The sequence below is a fragment of the Emydura macquarii genome, unplaced genomic scaffold, assembly GCF_026122565.2.
Source record: "Emydura macquarii macquarii isolate MOO-44397 ecotype Brisbane River unplaced genomic scaffold, CSIRO-AGI_Emac_v2 contig_18, whole genome shotgun sequence".
Lineage (NCBI taxonomy): Eukaryota > Metazoa > Chordata > Testudines > Chelidae > Emydura > Emydura macquarii.
The window spans coordinates 7,099,796-7,119,631 of NW_027130155.1; the positions used below are offsets into that span (position 1 = coordinate 7,099,796).

General features: G+C 38.5%; 1 protein-coding gene across 1 annotated transcript; it reads left to right on the top strand.

Moving 5' to 3' along the window:
• Positions 1-769: 769 nt before the first annotated feature.
• LOC137147626 (zinc finger protein ZIC 4-like) lies at positions 770-6,652 on the top strand. Its single transcript, XM_067539965.1, has 2 exons — positions 770-1,955; positions 6,213-6,652. Exons 1-2 carry the CDS (start codon positions 770-772, stop codon positions 6,650-6,652), a joined length of 1,626 nt encoding a protein of 541 aa, XP_067396066.1.
• Positions 6,653-19,836: the final 13,184 nt, after the last annotated feature.

The following is a 19,836-nucleotide window of genomic DNA, read 5'->3' on the forward strand; positions in this document are numbered from 1 at the left end:
CCGAGCCGCGCCGTCGGCCTCCCCACAGAGCAGAGGGAAGGGCAGCGCTCGGGGAAGAGGCACGAGCGAGAGCCGGCGGGCGCCCCGTGGGCACGATCGGCCTCGCGGTCGGGGGCTGCTGTCTCCTGGAGCGGCTCCTCCTTCGGCTACCACCGCTCGTTACCGCTACCCGCCAGCCAGGACCCTGGGCTGGGCCCCGAGGCTTCCTCGCCGGCCCTGCTCGCCCCGTTACGCGCAGATACAACAAAACGCGGGCGCGGGGAGTCACCGACGGCGCCATGCATCGCTCGCTACCAGGCGCATGGGGGGAGGGAGGCTTTTAGCCGGGAAGGAGGCGCCCCCAGGCCGGCGCCTGCGTAGTTCCTGCTACTCCCCTCCCCGCCCCCCACATACACACACCCGGATAAACCTTTTCAGTCTCGAGCCGGGCCTGTCATCACTGACGTCAGCGAGCGGGCTGTGGCCAATGAGAGCGCGCGGCGATTGTTCCGCTCTCCGGGCTGGAGCCGCGTCCCTGAATTTCTATTCAGCAGCCTCCCAGCGTCCTGCTGCTGCCTCTCGAGCGCATGGGATTCCACGTAGGCATTAAAAAGGGGGGAGGGGGGGGAAAGAAGCAGGAAAACAAAACAAAACAAAAACCCAACAAAAACCAACCCAGCCCCAGCCAAAAGAGGAAAGAAAAAAAAAAACTTTGAAAAAAACTTTCGCCTCTCTCTGTCTCTGTCTCTCTCCTCCCCGCTGTCAGGTGACTTTTTAGAATTAGAAGCTAATGAGCGTGGATGCTTTGGGGAGCCCAGTGATGGACCCTGCTGCACTCTCCAAACGGAACACGGCGCTGAGATTAGTAGACTTGGCAGGGGCCCATCACCACCATCATCATCATCTCCACCCCCCTCAGAGCATGACAGGCTTCCCGGGCTTCGCCGGGCATCCCCATTCAGTGGCTCCCACGCACCCCGGGGAGTACGCCGCGGAATCCCACCTAGGGCCGAGTCCATTCCGGCCTGAACACATGGGGCACTACCACCATCATCATCATCATCATCCTCATCACCCTGCGGCCTTTAAACTCAGCCCTGCCCCTCATCCTCATCCTCACCACCAGTACCACCATCACCATCATCATATGGCAGGCCAAGCTGAGGTGGTCTCTAGTCAAACAGGAACGTTTGGCCCGGCGCCGTCAACAGCAGTCCCTTACCCACTATCTCGCACAGCCCAGGCTATTTCAGCAGGTAGGGACTTCTTAATACGCAGAGATCTGACAGCTTCAGTCATGCCAGGGCTAACTGAGCAACACACTGCTACAAGTTCTCACCACGGAATGTTTGTCTCAACAACAGGTAGCTACCCCGGACACCATGGTCACCACCACTCAGAAGCTGGGAATCATTCTCTGTTCTCTGGACTCCATGAGCAGCCTCCCCATGCAGCACCAGGTGGCCATCTAAACGGACAGATAAGACTGGGGTTACCTGGAGAAATGTACGCCAGGTCTGAACATTTCACTCAAGTACCAGCCTCCAGGACCGATCCTTTTGCTGTTTCCTCGCTTCATAGCTACGGTGGCATGAATCTGAATGTGAATCTGGCTCCACATCACGGCCCTGGTGCCTTTTTTCGTTACATGAGGCAGCCCATCAAACAGGAACTCATCTGTAAATGGATTGAGTTGGACCAGACTCCCAAAAAATTATGCTCGAAAACTTTCACCACCATGCACGAGCTGGTGACCCATGTCACAGTGGAGCACGTTGGAGGACCCGAGCAGTCCAATCACATATGTTTCTGGGAAGAGTGTCCAAGAGAGGGGAAACCTTTCAAGGCCAAATATAAACTTGTAAATCACATCAGAGTCCACACAGGTGAAAAACCCTTTCCCTGCCCTTTCCCAGGCTGTGGGAAAGTGTTTGCCAGATCAGAAAATCTCAAAATACACAAAAGAACTCACACAGGTCAGTATGGCAAGCTATCCTTAATTTCTCTATTTTGTTCAGCTTCCTCATTGAGAAGTGTATCCTGATGAAGAATGATTGCACACCAAATAATTCTTTTAATTAAATTATCAGATTTGTTTGCTTTTTTCCCTCCATTTGTTAAAATGAATACATCTCAGAATATATGTATATAAACTTTTAAAGCTTATGTTGACTGATACAATGTTTGTTCATGTATATCTTTATATATACTTTATATATACTGAGAGATAAGGATACTCCACGTCTATTCACACAGGCTGGGAATTTTTTTCTGGTAGTTTAAAGTAGTTGGGGGAAATGAAATCATTGTGAAAACTCACAAATTAAAATTGAACAATAGAAATTACAATTTGTCTAGTCAGTTTTGACTGATGTTGCTGAGATGCTGCTGCCTCTAACATTGTGAGAATAACACAGCTGTAACGTTTTCGTTCAACAGTTTTGTTTTGGTCAGATGGAGTTTTTAATGTTTGATCTGAATAACAGTGACATTTTTAATGAACATTACCTTCTAATGTCTCTGTGCATTTGCAGAGGGGATGGGGGGGGGGGGAAGTTGTAAATTTGGATTCTAGGGAGGAAAAATAGTATTGTTTCGGCCTGTACATTTTGAAATGTCATTTGCAGAACTTGTAAGTGAAATTGGGACATGTGTCAGAAACATCTGTTAGTCCTAGTTCACAGAAAGGAAAGTAACTCGCTGGAAGATTTTGCAAAGCTATGTTTGAACTCTTCCGGCCAGAAAAGCATCTATAATTAATGAAATTGCACATAGAAAGTTTTCACACTTACAGAAGCAGCCTGTGAAATTGTATTAATTAGTTTAGCAGCCGGTGTTTGTAGTCTCTCTAGCGCTGGCTTTTTTCTGGAGAAGATAAGAAATAAACCCTTTTTGGAAAATTAAATCTGTGCCAGTATAGGGTTTTCCACCTCCCACCCCCTCCTGTACAGCCTTATGCACTGCTAGGGAAACTACATAATCCTATTGTAAGATCTGTTTACAGCCAAACGATTTTTTTCGCCCTCCAGTTCATAAAACTCCCCCTCCCCCATGGTTGGTGTTTGCCTTGACCCTGGTGCAGTTGCATTTTTGTGCTATAGCTCAACGAGGCATAATAAGCGTGAGAAATATACTAATTTTGTATCAATATAGTCTAAATATAGCGCAGTAATTTTACGTATCTTTTACTACTCGCATAGTATTTTTCCACAGCTCATGTTTTATATATATATATATATTACAACGTTTTATTAGTCTAATATTTTTTCGTGGTTTTTTTTTTTTTTTTTTTTTTGTAAAAAAGAAGACCCCACACAATATAAAGGATGTCTAAGCCATCTTCTGGTTAGTTCAGAACAGGTAGAACCATTAAACAGGATAGCTCATCCCTTAATGACAGTGTTTTTCTTAAGTAAACAAACTTTTACTGCTCTTTAACGGCCTCACTGTTTGAAGTCTGTGAAGCAGAAAATGGATAAATTCTTAGGGAAATTGACCTACATCAGAGAAGCAGGTTCAGGGTATAACAGGAATCGTAGGTTTGGGTTTATTAAACATAATTTCGTACGTACTTTTCACTTTAACTTTCCCTTTGACTAATTGCTGCATTCTGAAAAATCCTGCAGGGTCTTTACAGTCCCATCGTTTCTATTAAACACCCAGAAGTTGTCAAAAACAAAATGTTTCTGAAATCGTAATAGAACTTTGTACAAATTATTCATGAAGACAGTTCTGGATTCAACAGGAAAATAATTGCCTTCTTAAATATTCATGATTGCATTTCCCTGAGTCTGGGAAGCAGAGAAACTGCGTGGATTTCTTGCGATTTGGGGATTTTCACGATTAAATTATGTTTATTAATTACTTTATAGCAACAAGGGACAGGTAGAGACAGAAGGAATTCACTTTCCTGTCCTTTAAGTTGGCCACTTATAGTGAAAAGTGTGAGGTTGGAAACTTTATTCCCAGCGACACACTTGCATTTTAACTTCTAATTTATAGAGCGATTATTCACAATTTTACGCTACCTCCTTCCCCGTGAGGATTTTGTAAATACCGTAATCCACTCTCAGAGTTGGGGGATTATATCAAAATCTCCTATCTGAATTTCACTGAGCAGTTTTGCACAGCTACAAGTGTGGTTTTAAAATGGCGGTTTAGACTCTTCGCTTCTCGATAGCCTTTATCGCTTTTTACATTTAGGCTTCCAAATGCAGGATGTTTAAAAGAGCCTTTTCCTAAAGTATAAATATTTACACATAGAAAAACCTTCTCTTTAGAAGAGACCACTTAAAAATTATTCGCATTGCTCTTAGTTATTGAGGCGTTCAAAGAACGCAAACCAGGCAGATGAGAAAACGTGGTCCCCTTTTCAATCTCTGAGTTGATATCTGATCGTACGAAGGGGCTTTTTAATTACTATATCAGAGAGGTTAAGTGAAGTTAAACATTTTTCAACATTTGAGAAATGAGGATCTGAAGCAGTCCAGTTTTACCTGAACGTAACTCACTTTGCACAGTCACGATGTTTATGAGGATGGCTTTCCCTGGGGTCTCCTAACTTACTGCTTGCTTGTACTACACTAATATCCTTGATTTGTTGTCTCAGCTTAAGATTCTGAAGGTCAAACTGTTTCCTTACCTGAAACTGTAGTTCGAATATACACACACATATAGAGAGAGAAAATATTTTGTTAAAGGACCTGAGTTGCACCATTTCGTCAGTGATCTTGATTTTTAGAACTTGATTATGCCAGATGTTTGCTAGATTTCTGTTCAAATGTTAAGGTTGCAGTCGTGCTTGATTATTGATTTTAAAGTCACTGAAAGAGACTTACTTTAAATGTGGAACTTTCCCCGCCCACTCTTATAAAGTGTAATTGCATTAAATATTTAGAATATTGGTATTTAATATATTAACGGACGTTTTGTGTCAAAAACAAATATGATAAAGATTGTCTCATTCAGAAATTAGTAATTACAACATGCCAAAAATATTGAAATATGCTAAATCCTCTTGACCAAGTAGGCCACGATGGTGTGCACAGTGGCTTTGTTTGCCCATCTAATCCAATAAATTCAGAGTTATATTTTTGGGCTTCTTTTGCAAGCTAATATAATTTACTGTTATTTTAAAAAAATATATTTCTATACCTCAGATAATATAAAGTACGTGCTCTTTTGCCTACATGCTTTGCAGATGTGTATTATCAGGTAGAATAATCTACTGAGAAGTAATATAATTTAATACTGAATCTGTCTTAAGTACATTTCCTTGAAAGCATATCTCCTAATATCATACAGTATACCTAGTATAGAAAACCCTAGGTTAACCTCTCCAAGAGCTCAACCAACACGATTATATATATATATATATATATATATATATATATATAAACTTGTATGCTTCCTATATTACCATCCAATTTAATCCTCCATTCCTGAATATGTTAATACGGTAAAAGAGTTTTATTCTAGCAACAGCAATAGGCACTGGCCTAGTCACTTTCTCATTGAAACTACGTCATATTGTCTCTCACAGCCAAGATGCTTTTAAGAGGGCCCTGTTCTTTAAACCTGGCAAAATAACATGCAGAAAAAAATCAATCTATATTCATAAACGTTAGCTGTGATCGTAATCAATATCCAATATACTGAATTAGATGAGATTTAGCAAGGCCATGAACAACATTTCCGCGTGCACCTCTGTGGGTGTGAGAAATGAATTTAATGTAATCACTGGCCTCTCTTGTACAGAACACCGAATTGTGGCAGACGGAACACACTGTTTACATATAGCGTGCAACTGCACTTGTGCTCTACCTTATCCGATTTCTTTAACAAACCATTGAGACTAAGAGGGAAAGGACAGCTTTGAATCGGGTAGATAGGATTGTTTCGGTAAATATGTTGTGTGTCTAATTGTGTGTATATGTGTTCGTGAGAAAAAGAATGAAACTTGAAAAATTAATGTAAGGTTCGGGTTTAAAAGGATTTGCACCTATGCTAAATTATATTCGAATATATTGCTCAGATCGTTTTTAAAAACACACATCTTTATTTGTATCTACAATGAAATGGGAGATTAGTGTAGAGGGGCTATTTGGAAGGTTTAAGTCACAGGGGCATGCTGAGGGATTTCTGTTTTAAAACCCTAAGGAACCCCCTTTCTCCTCCTCCAACACCACCCCCCATTTTACTAATGTATGTACTCGCTAATTGCATTCTTTCAGGAGAAAAACCATTCAAATGTGAATTCGAAGGCTGTGACAGACGATTTGCCAACAGCAGTGACAGGAAGAAGCACTCTCACGTGCACACCAGCGACAAACCCTACAACTGCAAAGTGAGAGGCTGTGACAAGTCCTACACCCACCCCAGTTCCTTGAGGAAACACATGAAAGTGCACTGCAAATCCCCTCCTCCGAGTTCAGGCTACGAGTCCTCCACACCTTCCCTGGTGTCTCCCTCCTCGGACTCCGGCCGGGACCCTTCTGCTTCCTGTTCTCACGCAGAGCCAGTAGCATCGTCGCAAACTGCAGCTAACCTTAGCGAATGGTACGTGTGTCAGAGCTCGGGGGCCAGTGGCATCCCAACTCCTCCCAGTAACTCTCCGTCACCTAACCCGGGAGAGGCTTCTTACACGAACTGTGAGCCCAGGCCCAATTATTAGAAATAAACCAATAAATCAATAGCTCAAACGGTCTGGATCTCATCGGATGCTCTCCGAGTGTTACTCTGCTACCTTGGCGATGCAGAAACACTGTACCAAGACTGCCACAGTAGAGGCAACAATCTTATTCGAGGGGATCATAGATAATGTGAGCATCACACATGGGGAATAAAAGAGCTAGAGGCGCTGCCCCGGCACATGGCCTCTGAAGAGAAGATACATTGTAAAATAAATTAAACAGGTCTCTGTTAACAAACTGCATTTACGGTACCAAGCACACGTGAAGGCAACGTCAGTTCGTCCTCCTTGCTTTTGCATCCTTATATACACTCCTCTGGTCGTCTGGTTCTAATACGTTTACAAACTCATCGATTTTAAACAGCTTTTGTATTAACGAACCAAAGTCTTTTAATACGGATTTCTAGCTGTACAGGTTTTGTTGTCGATGGTATCTTGTGATTGAGGTGTACTGACAATTTTGTTAGTTCACTAGTCTTTCTTTCTTTCTTTCTTTCTTTCTTTCTTTCTTTCTTTCTTTCTTTGTACACACACACATACACACACACACGCACACACACAACTATTTGTTACCGGATTGTATGAAATTGATCAATTACATTCTTTGATTAAGTAACCAATTCAGCGGACGTTTCGGTAAAGAATCTCAATACTTTTTCCTGGTGCAGTATATTCCCCCTCCCAGTTGTCACTAATTATAATAATAATACTAAAATGGCCCAAGGGTGGCTTAATGATTAATTGTCCGTTTTAGTTTACACTAGTAATGATTTTAATACATAAACATATTTTCCCCCTCTCCCCACCCCTTGAAAGTGTCATTCCTGTTGAATTGTGGGGTTATGTGATTTCTTGGGAGGATGAAAATCCGTGTTCTTTGGAGGGTGGGGGTGAGGGGTGGGACTGTTATCGGTGACGTCATTGTGCTGAATCCATAGGAGCTGGGACTGTCCGAAAGGACTTGTGAATTGTCAATTTCTCTGAATGAACCATGTAAAATCAGTGCTGATCTTGTCTACAACGCACAACATTTGTCTTACAACAACAATAATAATAAATTTTGTAAAAACAAAATAAAATGGTTTTAGAATGTTCATCGTATGTCCGAATCTAAAACTATAATCCCCCGAACCTGTCCACTTCACTCCTAGCGATAAACAACAACACCGTTTTTTGGCACTGGGTAACTTGAAACTGCCTGCAGGTACCATTTTAATGAATTAATGATGTTTAAAAATACCACATAGTGTAGGCAAATAAACAGTACGACTTGTAGAAAGCGATTTCTATGGCGTGCGAAATGCAGACAGAGTGACTGATCTAATCTTTTTTTTTTTTTTTCCATATTTTTCGCAAAATCCCCTACGATCTGTTCAGTCAGGTAACGGGTAATGTTGTATGGCCCCGCGAAAAAATACGGACATTTGTGAAAGAGATCAACAACCTAATCATCGTCCTTCTGGTGCATCTTTATTTTCTTCCATAGCCACTAGCTTCTTCGTATGTGGACCTAGACAACTTTATTCAGATGCCTCTTGTTAATTTAGCTAGCATTGCAAACAATGGAAACACGAGAGATGAACGTATACACAGATATACCTAATGAATTAGCTAGGCAAATAAAAATATAAGCCACTGTAGTGAACAACAATATAAACTATAGGATGATTGTTCCCAACTCATTATTCAAACCATGAAACTTATACCGTGGAAATGAAAAGGTATGGAACCCATCTGCGAGGGGAGATGGTGTTTCCATCTTGTCTTGAGATTTGTTTATTTCTTTATTTCTTTATTTACACGAGTGTTTGGATGTGAAGGCTAATCACCTTTAATTTTTCATTTGCTTGTTACAGATGTCTACTCCGTTGCTCTCAAGGTAATCTAGACAGACGCAGCTGAAAGCCTGAATCTTATGCCTTAGACATCAAAGAAAGTTCGAACAAAGAAGTATTTCTTCGCAAGGGTGAATCTTCATGGTAAGTTAGGATTTCTATGGCAATAGGCAAGTCATACTTAAATAGTGAAAGGCAAAGTCTGGAGCCCGTCCAGACTTTTCATTAAGGACATAATATTTACGTCTAACAGGCCCTTTTTCTTGTGTATACAAGTATATATTTTTGTTTGACGCGGACTAAATCATTTTCATTTAATTTCCGGTAAACAAAACCCACGCGAATGGGCACTTGTTCCAGATCATAATAAAAATGGATAGGAATGTCAGGAAGAAAAGGCCTGCTTGAACCGTCGCGTCAGTTCACTTTTGTTTCTGCTTTCTGCCTTGGTCAGAGAATGCGTTTGGGATTCGATGGCGAGTTTCTAAAGGCAAGGAAATGGTTTTTAAGGGGGAAAAGAAAAGGAGAAAGGTCTAATCAAGCTCGGGTTGTTCAAAGGGTCTGATTTTGGGGTTGAAAGTGTGAGTTTTATGGTGCATCAACATGCCACGTTAGGATCGCTATGGTAATGAGGAGAGCAATAGCAAGCGGCCTTCAAAGGAGGCACACTCCATTTGAGACAGTCTATTAAGATACATTTGCACTGACCTTTGGTTTCATGCTAGCTTAATACACTCAATCTGCTCTTCGTCAGAGCTATACTTCCTCCGCCTAATACACTTCACCAGATTTTTGTTGGTGTGCTTTCACCCTACGGTGGGGTTCGGTAGAGCGTTTTTGCACTGAAGTTATTATACCAAAAGGAGGGACCCCCGATAAAGGACATGGACATATTGTGGGTCAGTGCTAACTTTCTTCAGAAATTGGGCATCTCTAAGCAGGTTGCATATTTTTGTTCAGAATCCAAACGCCCAAACATTCCCTTTCAAAAATGCCTCTAGTGTGAAAAAATATTGTCCCTGTCCCCAGACATTGAAGTAAGGCTGGGGAATTAAAACGACACCTGGGCTTTCTTAGTCTGATGGAATAGCTGCATCTGTGAAGGTAAACAAGAACCTTTGGATCGTCTCAACAGTCCGTTAAAAATAAATAGGGAAAAGACTGAGTAGAAGCTGTTGTGGAGAAACTCCCAGCCCAGGGGGACACGGATAGTGGCAGGTTTGGAAAGTGGTGAGTGTCTGGAGGGATGAAGAACTTGACATCCGCATGGCTGAGGGCCATGGCCGATGGGTTATGGTCCCGGGAAAGTTAGAAGTCCCGTTCCAGTAATTGTCTTGTTGTTTATTTTATCCAAGTACCCTAGTGAATAGGGGAAAAATAAACACGACGAAAAAAATTCAAACAGTTGAGTCGTCTTTAGTGCCAGCCCTTGTGGTTGAATAAAGAGGATGGTCCAATTTCTATTGAGCTGAGAAATCTTTGAAGTGGGAGTTATTATCTGAGAAATTCCTGCTTGTCGTCCTAACAACGCCGATGAATCGTAAAAGGTTCTTTGTCAGCGATTTGTTCTCCTTTCTGTCAAACTCACTCTGCCCGTTAGCTTTAAACCGTTTCTAAAGAGATAAAATCGAACTTTTAAAGATAACTCTAGAGGCCGGGAGGATACAGAAAATGCCAAACTATATAACCATATGTATATAGGTACATACGTATGTGTATGTGTCCATGTGTATCTCTATCTGCGTTTAGATATATAGATATCTATATAGATGTATGTATGTATGTATGTATGCCTTGACTGTTCTATAGTTCTCAGTTTTAAATGATGTCAATTTCTGCATTTTATCTCCTGAACTTTTCTGTCCAATAAATTATTCTTACACATTTTGCTGTACAGAATGCAATTCTTGTGAAAAGGCAGAAATGCAGTGTTTCATTAACACTAGTATGTAACCAGCAAGCGTTTTCTTTCCAGTATAATGACTGCAACAGCATACACTTAAGAGTAAAAGCTTTGATAATTTTAACATTCGGAATACCTATTAAGCATGTATATACTGCCATGTACTAAAATTGTTACGCATTAAAACCGATGGCTTCCATATGTTTCCATGTTTTATTGTCAGAAGTGTAAAGATAGTCAAAGTGCATCTCTTTGTATCTTCATTACAATGTGCGATTATATAATGACCTCATAAAGGTTTATTTAGGCGTTTTAAATTTTGAGATAATTAAAAACTTCTTTTGGTAAAAAGAATCCCCTGAAGTAGTAACTCATCAGTGTACTTTTATTTTAGTTGCTACAGACTGCTGTGAGCCCGATCCTGTAATTCCAGTCCTCTAATTCTAATCACTCCATTGATATCAATTGAGTTGGGAGTTTGCCTGAGTAAAACTGGAGGGTCCTTTTTATTAATTAAAGATCCCCTCTATTCATGTCTAAGGGAAAATATAATGATCACACTGATTGTGGGTTATAAAGACAAAAATGTATCGTACAATGTAACTCGTAAAACAATTAAAAAGTTGGAATATTATATCTCTTTCCAGATTTTTTATCATCTATATTTTCCTTTCAGCACACGGTTAGGGATGAGGTAATTTTGTTTTATATGTCTGAAAATATTTCAAATGTTTTAAGTAATTGGATTATTTTTACAGTAAACGTTTATAAAAGTATCAATTCTGTGAATTTTTTTTTTACAAATATGTACTTAAATGTTGTTTATAACAGTAATACTGTGCCATTTATAAAAGACTCGATGTATATATCTTTTTTTCTTTCTATTATAAATTTGGGTTAAATAGTAACTGCAAACATCCTACAAAATTAGTACATAATCTACCAGCAATGTATAGTTTCTGTTGGTTTCTAATATAGCTTAATGTTAATTATTTAAATTTTTTATGAAAATTATATTTTGTTTTGCCTTTATAAAATTTATTTGACTCGACTTTTAAGGTAGTATTCTTTATACCTGAAACTTCAAGATTAGCTATAATAAAGTGTACTTTAAATATTGGCAGAAAGTCAGAGGAGAAATAAAAAACTTGTGTCATTTAGTTCCTTATAATTACACCCCTCTTCTTCTCTTTATCTCTGCTGATTACCATTACAACTGCATATTGAGTCCTTCAAAATAACTTCTTAATTTTGGATTTCAGCAATATGCTTGAAAATGACAAATGATCCAAAATTAGGGCTGTGTTATCACAAAAATACTGTTTCTAACGATTGAATATATTCTTTTGTTTAGAGAAATTCTTGCGCAACATGGAATCATTGTTACCCTTGCATTTGTATAAGCTTTCTCAAGAGTATGCGGATCACTTTTTACTGAACTGAAATTAGTTCATCAACTAAAGTAATATAAATAAATATAACCTGTTTTGCTATGCTTATCCCATAAACTGAATTTCGTTCGTTGCAGTTTATCACCTCTTGAGTATGCTCAGAGTTTTCTAAGCCTGACATTTTAAATTGTATCCTTCCAGTTATGAACGATGTATCACTCCTATGCGAATATCTTCGTGCAGCTTCTTGAGTGGTGCGCATGCGCATTGGTTTATCTTTTAAGCAAAACTTTAAAGAAGTTCTCTAACACAGAGATGACATGGCTTTTTGTGGCAGGAATATTGTCAATAAAGTATACGTTTCAATGTGGAGAAAGAAAGAAAGAAAGAAAGAAAGAAAGAAAGAAAGAAAGAAAGAATAATGCACTGATTTTAAAAGATGACAAAATTAGCACATAAAGAAAAAAGAGGGCTAACAGTACATACTAATTAAAGTATGCAGTTCTATGGGCTATAATGATTGAGCGAAGACATGTAGTTATTACACTTGACTGTAGTCAACAAGGGATGGAATGTCCCCTTAGACAGCATGGTGAGAGACGTGTGGGCATTATTAGTGGTCCTTTTATAGACATTGCCTTCTCTTTCTCAGTGCTGACAAACCATTTTGGAGGGATTCATCCCCTGTTGCTTCCTATCATCGATCCCCATGCAAGCTCCTGCATTGTGCAAGTGCATTAATTAAAGACCATTCATTTAACAAAAGAACATTTGTATGTTAAGGAAATGAAGATTAGAAATATGTATCAGCAAACTAAATAAAACTAAGACCACAGTTTCCACACATATATCACTTAGATGAAGGTACATTTAACCCTACGGAGCTATCCATAAATATTGTTTTAGTGATCACTTTGTCTCCTTAGAACATCGCACTTAAATGTATTACAACTAAAAAAATATTGTTTTTAAGTGTGTTTATGACTCTTAACTTTACCTATCAAATTACTTAACCCTCAGCTCATAGGTGTCCAGTAAACCATTTCTGAGTGAAGCCTTTATGTCTGTCTCTTACATGACTCGTTCTGAATGCAGCTAGCCAATGAAGAATAGGTTAGAAAAGACAGCTATATCAGTACTTTCCCCCCTGGCATAGTATCATCTTTGGACAGCATATGCATTTTGTAAAGCAATCACTGTTGCAAGTGATAATGCTGTACACTGCATTTTACAGAAGTAGGTGTCTGAAATATATCAAATATATCAAATCTATATACATTACCCAAACGTCATTCTTTAAACGTATACCAGTGCAGCAAATGCCATGAATATCACATGGCCGGAAGCCCACTTTCAATCTGATCAATTCTCATTATATTTTGCAATTGGTAAAAAAAAAAAAAAAAACCATGGTTCCGCAAAACGCGTGATAGGCTGCGAAGCTGATCACGACAGAAGTCTGAATTATTGTGAGAAGGTAGAAGAAAAACTATAAGAAATCGAGTGATGTTGATGTGGGCAGGGAGTCGAATTCCCAGTGTCACCCACATGACTTGTGAAGAGGCGACAGCTTCACTGAACTGCTGGACCATATGCTGGTTTATTTGCATCCTACATCTTTTTTAGGATGTTGTATGCTGAATAGTATACCTAGGCTCTAAATGAAAGAGCATTAAAATAAATGAACAAAAAAAAAAAAAAGACTATATACATTTAAAATCTAAAGATATGTATAGACCCAACAAAAGCACATTGTTCCTATGATTATAATGGGGCCTGTTAACCAATTAAAGCTTTTAGTCAAAAGTCCCAGTTTCTATAGGTGAATGAAACATTAGCAGTTTTTCTTGTGGATGATTTAAAAGCTTTGCTGGTTTAAACTGGAACAGCAATATTCACAATAATAATAACACGGTTACCAGATGTAAAAACAACCTCACTTATGATGCGTATTCATTAAGGCAACAGTTTATGGAAACAATTTTGGTGCATGACTGAATTTTTTTCAACCTTTTAGACACATAAAGATAAATTTGTATCAGGAAGTGACCTTGCACGCCTTATTTGTATTATCCAGGAATATTTATCTACTGTAAATCTAGAGTAAGCTATTGCAAATGTTAATAGCGTCAGACAAGTTTTATTTTAATTGGGATAATCCTCTCTAGTTGTATTAAAATACATTTTGAGTGTATTCCCTCTGTTTATGAGGAAACCTTTTTACTAACTTCAGATTATTTTCATGCAAATATCACCAAAGAAATTATATAACTAATAAGTCATATTATTGTTTTGAACAATTCGATTTGTAATGTGCACTGTACATTGACTCCAAAAGTTATAAGTATGGAATGTAAGCTTAGCAAAACTAAAAAGATGTGATCAGTCTTGTAACATACAAAGATTGAATTCTTCATATAGTCTGCATTAGGAGAACGTTTGTTTCTAAAACAAGACACATAAGAATTTAGCACAATATCTAAGCAACCATTTCGGTGTATGTAATTAATGGTTAACAACATATCCCGATTATATTCCCAAATTTCACTAAAGCTCGAATGCCTTTCTAGAAGACCAAGCATTTCAGGTTCCAATTCTTATAATATGACAACCTAAAGATTTTATATACCTGACAGCTCTGAGGGATTAAAAACAATGTTTGTGACAGTCAAAATACTCTAAAACTTTTAATCAGTCATACAGTTTCAACATTTGTTTGAACTACATGTTTCTATGTTTACTACAAAGGTATTAGAGAAACAATGAAAACTCTTCGTATTAAAACACCCAGCTTCTTAACGTATGGCTTTATTAGCTTTTATAAGAAATGGTGCTTTTTGCTATTTTTTTTAAATAGAGTGTTCCACTTAAATTATGTTATATATGTTATGTCATATAATAGTTATTTATAATTATGGGAGAGGAATCGAAGGCTTGAGTAATAAAGTGTTAAATAAAATGTTTGTTCTTTACATCTGAAGATATTTCAGGCTTTTCCAAAAAGTTGATAACATTGAGGCTCTCTGGCAGAAATTGCTGAAAAAACACGAGGTAAGAAAGGAACCAGGAGTCAGTTGATTTTTATTGTCCAAAAACCAGGACTTAAAAAAAAAAAACTGTTGTAGAAATACAGAGACTCCTTTAAGTGTGAAATATCATTTCATTGTAAATAGTCAAAAAAGAGTCGGTAATCCAACTTCCGGAAACTGTTCTGAATTATTTCAGCAGACTCTTTTAAAAGGGGATTAGCAGGGCTTTAGGGGCAAAATCCTTCTGTTTTATTCAATCTCTGATTTTATGTTATAATTACTGGATGTAAAGACTCTTGAATTAGTATGCAGGAGCCGTCCAGACATTATGCAGGTGCTATTCTAATCATTCAGCTTTTTAATTAAGGAACGAGGTAAGAAAACAGAATCATAAAAACACTTTTGTGAGAGCTGAGAAAATTGTGAGCGACTGCATGAATAAAGGCTTTATACCTTATCCTGACAGGTCAGACACCAATTGCCTGACTTACGACCTTTTCTTGATGAAACAATGGTTAACAGCTTTCTCACCTTGTTCCCATTATAGGCTTTATTCTTATAGAGAATTTATGGAAATGCCCATAAAATGCTTACATTAAAAGGGGGCGGGGAGGGTATTGCAATTATAATTGATAGGTATCTTATTAAAAGATACTTTATCTCTGATAGTTCTGAACTGGGTGCCCCGCATATTTGTATACCAAAGGATCACACTCAGTCATGAAACTTTTAGCAGATCATATGATTTCATGTTTAAAACTAATATATACAAAAGAAGAACTTTATGGAATAACAATCCAGCAAAGCTAACTGGCTGCTACAGGAAGAGGGAAATCCAAACATCTTTATTCAATCAGCCAAAATGTATAACAACATTTGATGTCACAATACAAATGTTGATCTTTTGCGGTTTTTCGTTGTATTTTTTAAATGTCTTTTCTTCCCCCCTTCGCCTCCCTGGCACAGAGTTTGCTGCATCACGTGTATTAACATATGAATGAAACAAACAGAGCCAATGCACTTCAGGTAAAACCTATGCCTTGTTCTCGCCTGACTATCTTTTGGTGGAAAGTTACATTAACTAATGACATTTACATACATATGAACAATTATTAAGTTGGAGTTTCTGCTTTGATAGTGGAAGGATTCTTTTCTTAAGAGTCTAGATTTCAATCCAAATCCACCTTCCTGGCAGTTTACACTCTGTGCAGCTAGGGAAAAGGGGGAAAGGTGTGTGAGTGTCACATTTATATTGTTTTCTTTACTCAAATGTGCAACTTTTCTCTTATGTCCCTCTTTTATCTTCCCTCCAGACCTCCAGTTCTGAGGAGAGTGCAGTGGCTGTAAATGATAGGTTCCCAAAGAATCAATCCGCGCTCCTCTAGTACTTTGCAGAGAACAATGCAAGTATTAGGATATCAGCAGCACTCGAAATGATCGCGCGTTAAATTATTTTGCTTTCACGGATGAGGAGGCTTTTTTCCAATGTAAATCAAGCGCTTTAGTTATTAAGTCTGAACACTAATCTCCAACAACCTTCACATAATGTGGCAGAATGTGCCACACCACTTCGCACCTGCACTCTGAATAGAGGCGCCTTTTCAATGTAAGACACGCTTGTTGCCCTTCTGTTCCAAAGGAGTTGTCTGAATAAGTCAAGCTTTCTGAATACCCATACTCGCTTTCTCTTCCTCCTTTGATCACAGAAAATGTCTTCTAATTTGTCCTTTTTCATTGTAACAACGTTTTCAAGTCTCTTTTTATTTTCCAAACCACATATTTATAAAGAACATAAATCGCCCAAGAAAACAAAAGTTCCTTCCTAGCCAACTGGCCAAGTAGCCCAATGATCACTTTGTTCTTCAGAAAAAAGTTCTTGCAAAAGACTGTTGCTTCTTGAGTTGGTTCTAAACAAATGCTTAACTTTTTGACATAATACTTGGAGATAAACGTATTTGCCTCAATTAAAAAGAAGGCAGTTTGTATTTGACTTTTCTAGCTATTTCCTGCTCTGAGTAGACGTCTCTGTGAAGAAGCCTTTAAATATTTGTGCATCAACAATAAATGGCGTATAAAACGTTTCAAACTTGTCCATGTTAGGTATACACCGTATTTTACCCAACCTGTTATACCTGCGGGAAAGGTAGGCTTTCTTTGAGTTCATAAGTCACATCAGGGCAAAACCTGTTTTCGGAGAGGAGGTGTTTTCTTTCTTTCTTTCTTTCTTTCTTTCTTTCTTTCTTTCTTTCTTTCTTTCTTTCTTTCTTTCTTTCTTTCTTTCTTTCTTTCTTAAATGAGTTAATATCGGAGCAGTCTCTATCAACCGACTTTCGAGTATAATTTACTCGAATTTGTAAATTACACACGAGATATCAAAATTAAGAGGAAGCAGAACCTCATAATTTCCACAAAAACGCAAATGTTCAAGCACCCCATATTTTCCCACGTAGGAGATGGACATTGTTTTGTTATTGAACTGAGAATGGAGGAAGGGGGAAAAAGGGGTAGGCGGGGTTAATTTGTGGACATTAACAATATTTTTCTTGCACGTTTGTTCTTTTTATATTGCTACAGCAAACTACAGCTTCAGCCTTCTGCCATTTGAGCCTGAACACGTGCAGTGTGTTCTGTATCTGATGTACCACGGTCACACGTTCCCAAGGAAAGATCATGCATTTGATCTGTGTGTCTCAATAAAACAGGCAATGGTTTAACAGAACATATTTTAAACTGACTTATTTTCATTATATACCGCCGAGGCAGAGCTCGAAGTTTTTCACTCCTATTTCTAACATATGGTTTGCAGGGAGAGCGTTAGTGCATCTATCGATTATTATTAATTAACATGGTAATCAACTTTTTAATCCTAGCCAATAGCTGCCATCGCATTTCTGATGCAGCTATAATCCCCAAGTAAATGTAGGCATATTTGCAGCCGACGCATCATAACTCCAACTTCTTCCTTTCCTGATGGGTTTTCTCAAACACCATGAGGTTATTTTATTACATTACCGTGGGCTCAGGGTAAAAAACTAACAAAACCCACTAATACAGTTTAAAACACTTTGATGTCTTGCCAAGAAACACACTTCCTTCAAGAGACAAGTCAACATTTGTTTTTCACATTAAATGGCGTTTAGTTGCCAGTGAAAAAATGATGCTAAAGGACCACTTTTTAATTCGATGTATAACAACCGCGGGGGTCTAAGAGAAAATAACGGCGAAAGCTATAGACACAAATAACTAAATTACCAAAACGTTAGTATATCTCCTAGGTTCATTAATATGTAACAGACTCCCCAGTTAATCTCCAAAAGCCTGTGTTCCCCCTCTAAAATAGCACTCTGGGACGAATTGTACAGCAGATCAATCACTGCTAATGCAGTAAGGTTTACTGCAAGAAGGGGGGAAGCTATTTACACCTTCAAATAGAAGCTTTTGAGATTTAAGAGTAAGGGTCATACATCACCAAGGATAAATGATTATGAATTGGTAAACGCGCCCTGCAGCCATTAGCTATGCGACGCGATTTATCATTTCTGTGTGTTTTTCTTTTTAAAATCATCTGGCTATTTGAAGAAGAGGAGTATGACAAAAAAAAAAAAAAAAAAAAAAACCCTAAAAACACCGCGGGAAAGTTTGTTTTTGCATATAGTATAAGTCATCAAAACATGGCTCTTCACACATAAACGGGGTCACTTATGAATTGCTTAACAGAAAACAATGGAGCCCTTTCATTGCACCCATTTATTACTAAGCGATTGGTTTGCCCACTGGAGTTGACACATCAGAAGCATTTATTTATTTATTTTCCTTAAGTTACTAACTTGTGAATTTCATAAACAATCAATTAAGTCATGACAATGAATATTTTCTGCCTTCCTTTCTCTTTCTGTCTTTGTCATTACTTTCATGGGACTTTAAAGTCAATGTAACGTTTTGCCACTTTTCAACTGTTGACAGCTGTTAACTCACAAGTTCACAAATATGCCATTTAAGGAATGCACCCCAAAAGACGTTTACGGGACACCTTCTGTGTGTAATATAAAAGATACACATTACATAAGAATTGCATTACAGGAAAAAATGAGGGCTCACTCGGGGCACTGATTGAAAATAATGCATCGCTTCTCATGACATATGAAATGACCTAATTTCGTGGTGAGATTGTAGAGGTTTGTTTGTTTGTTTCTTAAAATTGGTTCAAAATGTTAAGGACACATAAGGTAAAGCTTCTTTTAGGAGATACACAGGACGGTAGGGATGTTGTTCATCAAATAAAGGAAGTAAACAGATATTGGAAGGATTGCAACCATATATTTCCTAAGAGGATGGACCAGTCAGTGATACTCTGTCCCTCTGTATAAATATGGCCTTTTACAGCAGCACTGCCCCTCCGGATTTTGGGCTACAGAAAAGAACTAACCTCAAATGGAATTTGTTTAAGATCTGGTAGCTAAAATAACCGAAATGTACATGTCAACTTCATCTTTTGCCCAATACGTTCCAAGTTACCAGAGGAGCGGAATGTATGTGCATTGGGATCATTCCAGCTTTCTTCATTTCTAATGTTTATATTACCATAAGGAAAAGTGTCCAACGGTGAGGAAAAAGTGGAATCACCTGCTGACTATTTCTTTGAAATATCAATTCACAAAAAATGGACAAGAATGGCAACAGTCCTTTCCCCCTTCCCCCCCCCCCCCCTTCCGGAATTCTGAAGTTGGATGGGAGTTTAGCAGTGCAAACATGCAGACGTATCTCTTTGGAAGGAAGCCCTTATAAACTTTGAAATCACTTCAGTTATTTAAGTTTTTATAAGGCCTCTGGGAGAAAGATATGCTAGATATTTACAGTCAGAAGGACTCAGAAGTAAAATATAAGGTTCCCTAAACAGCTACATACGTCTACCCCATAAATCGGATTTCAATTGTGACAAGTGCCTGTTTTCTTAGGGTAACAGATTTAATATGTCTGGTGAAAAGGGTTTGTGGCAGTAAGTCTCACA

Excerpts from the sequence above, each read along its gene's own strand:
- LOC137147626 (XM_067539965.1), top strand. The coding sequence starts at position 770 with ATGAGCGTGGATGCTTTGGGGAGCCCAGTGATGGACCCTGCTGCACTC. Across the intron at positions 1,956-6,212 it reads ACACAAAAGAACTCACACAG|GAGAAAAACCATTCAAATGT; the intron begins GTCAGTATGGCA and ends GCATTCTTTCAG.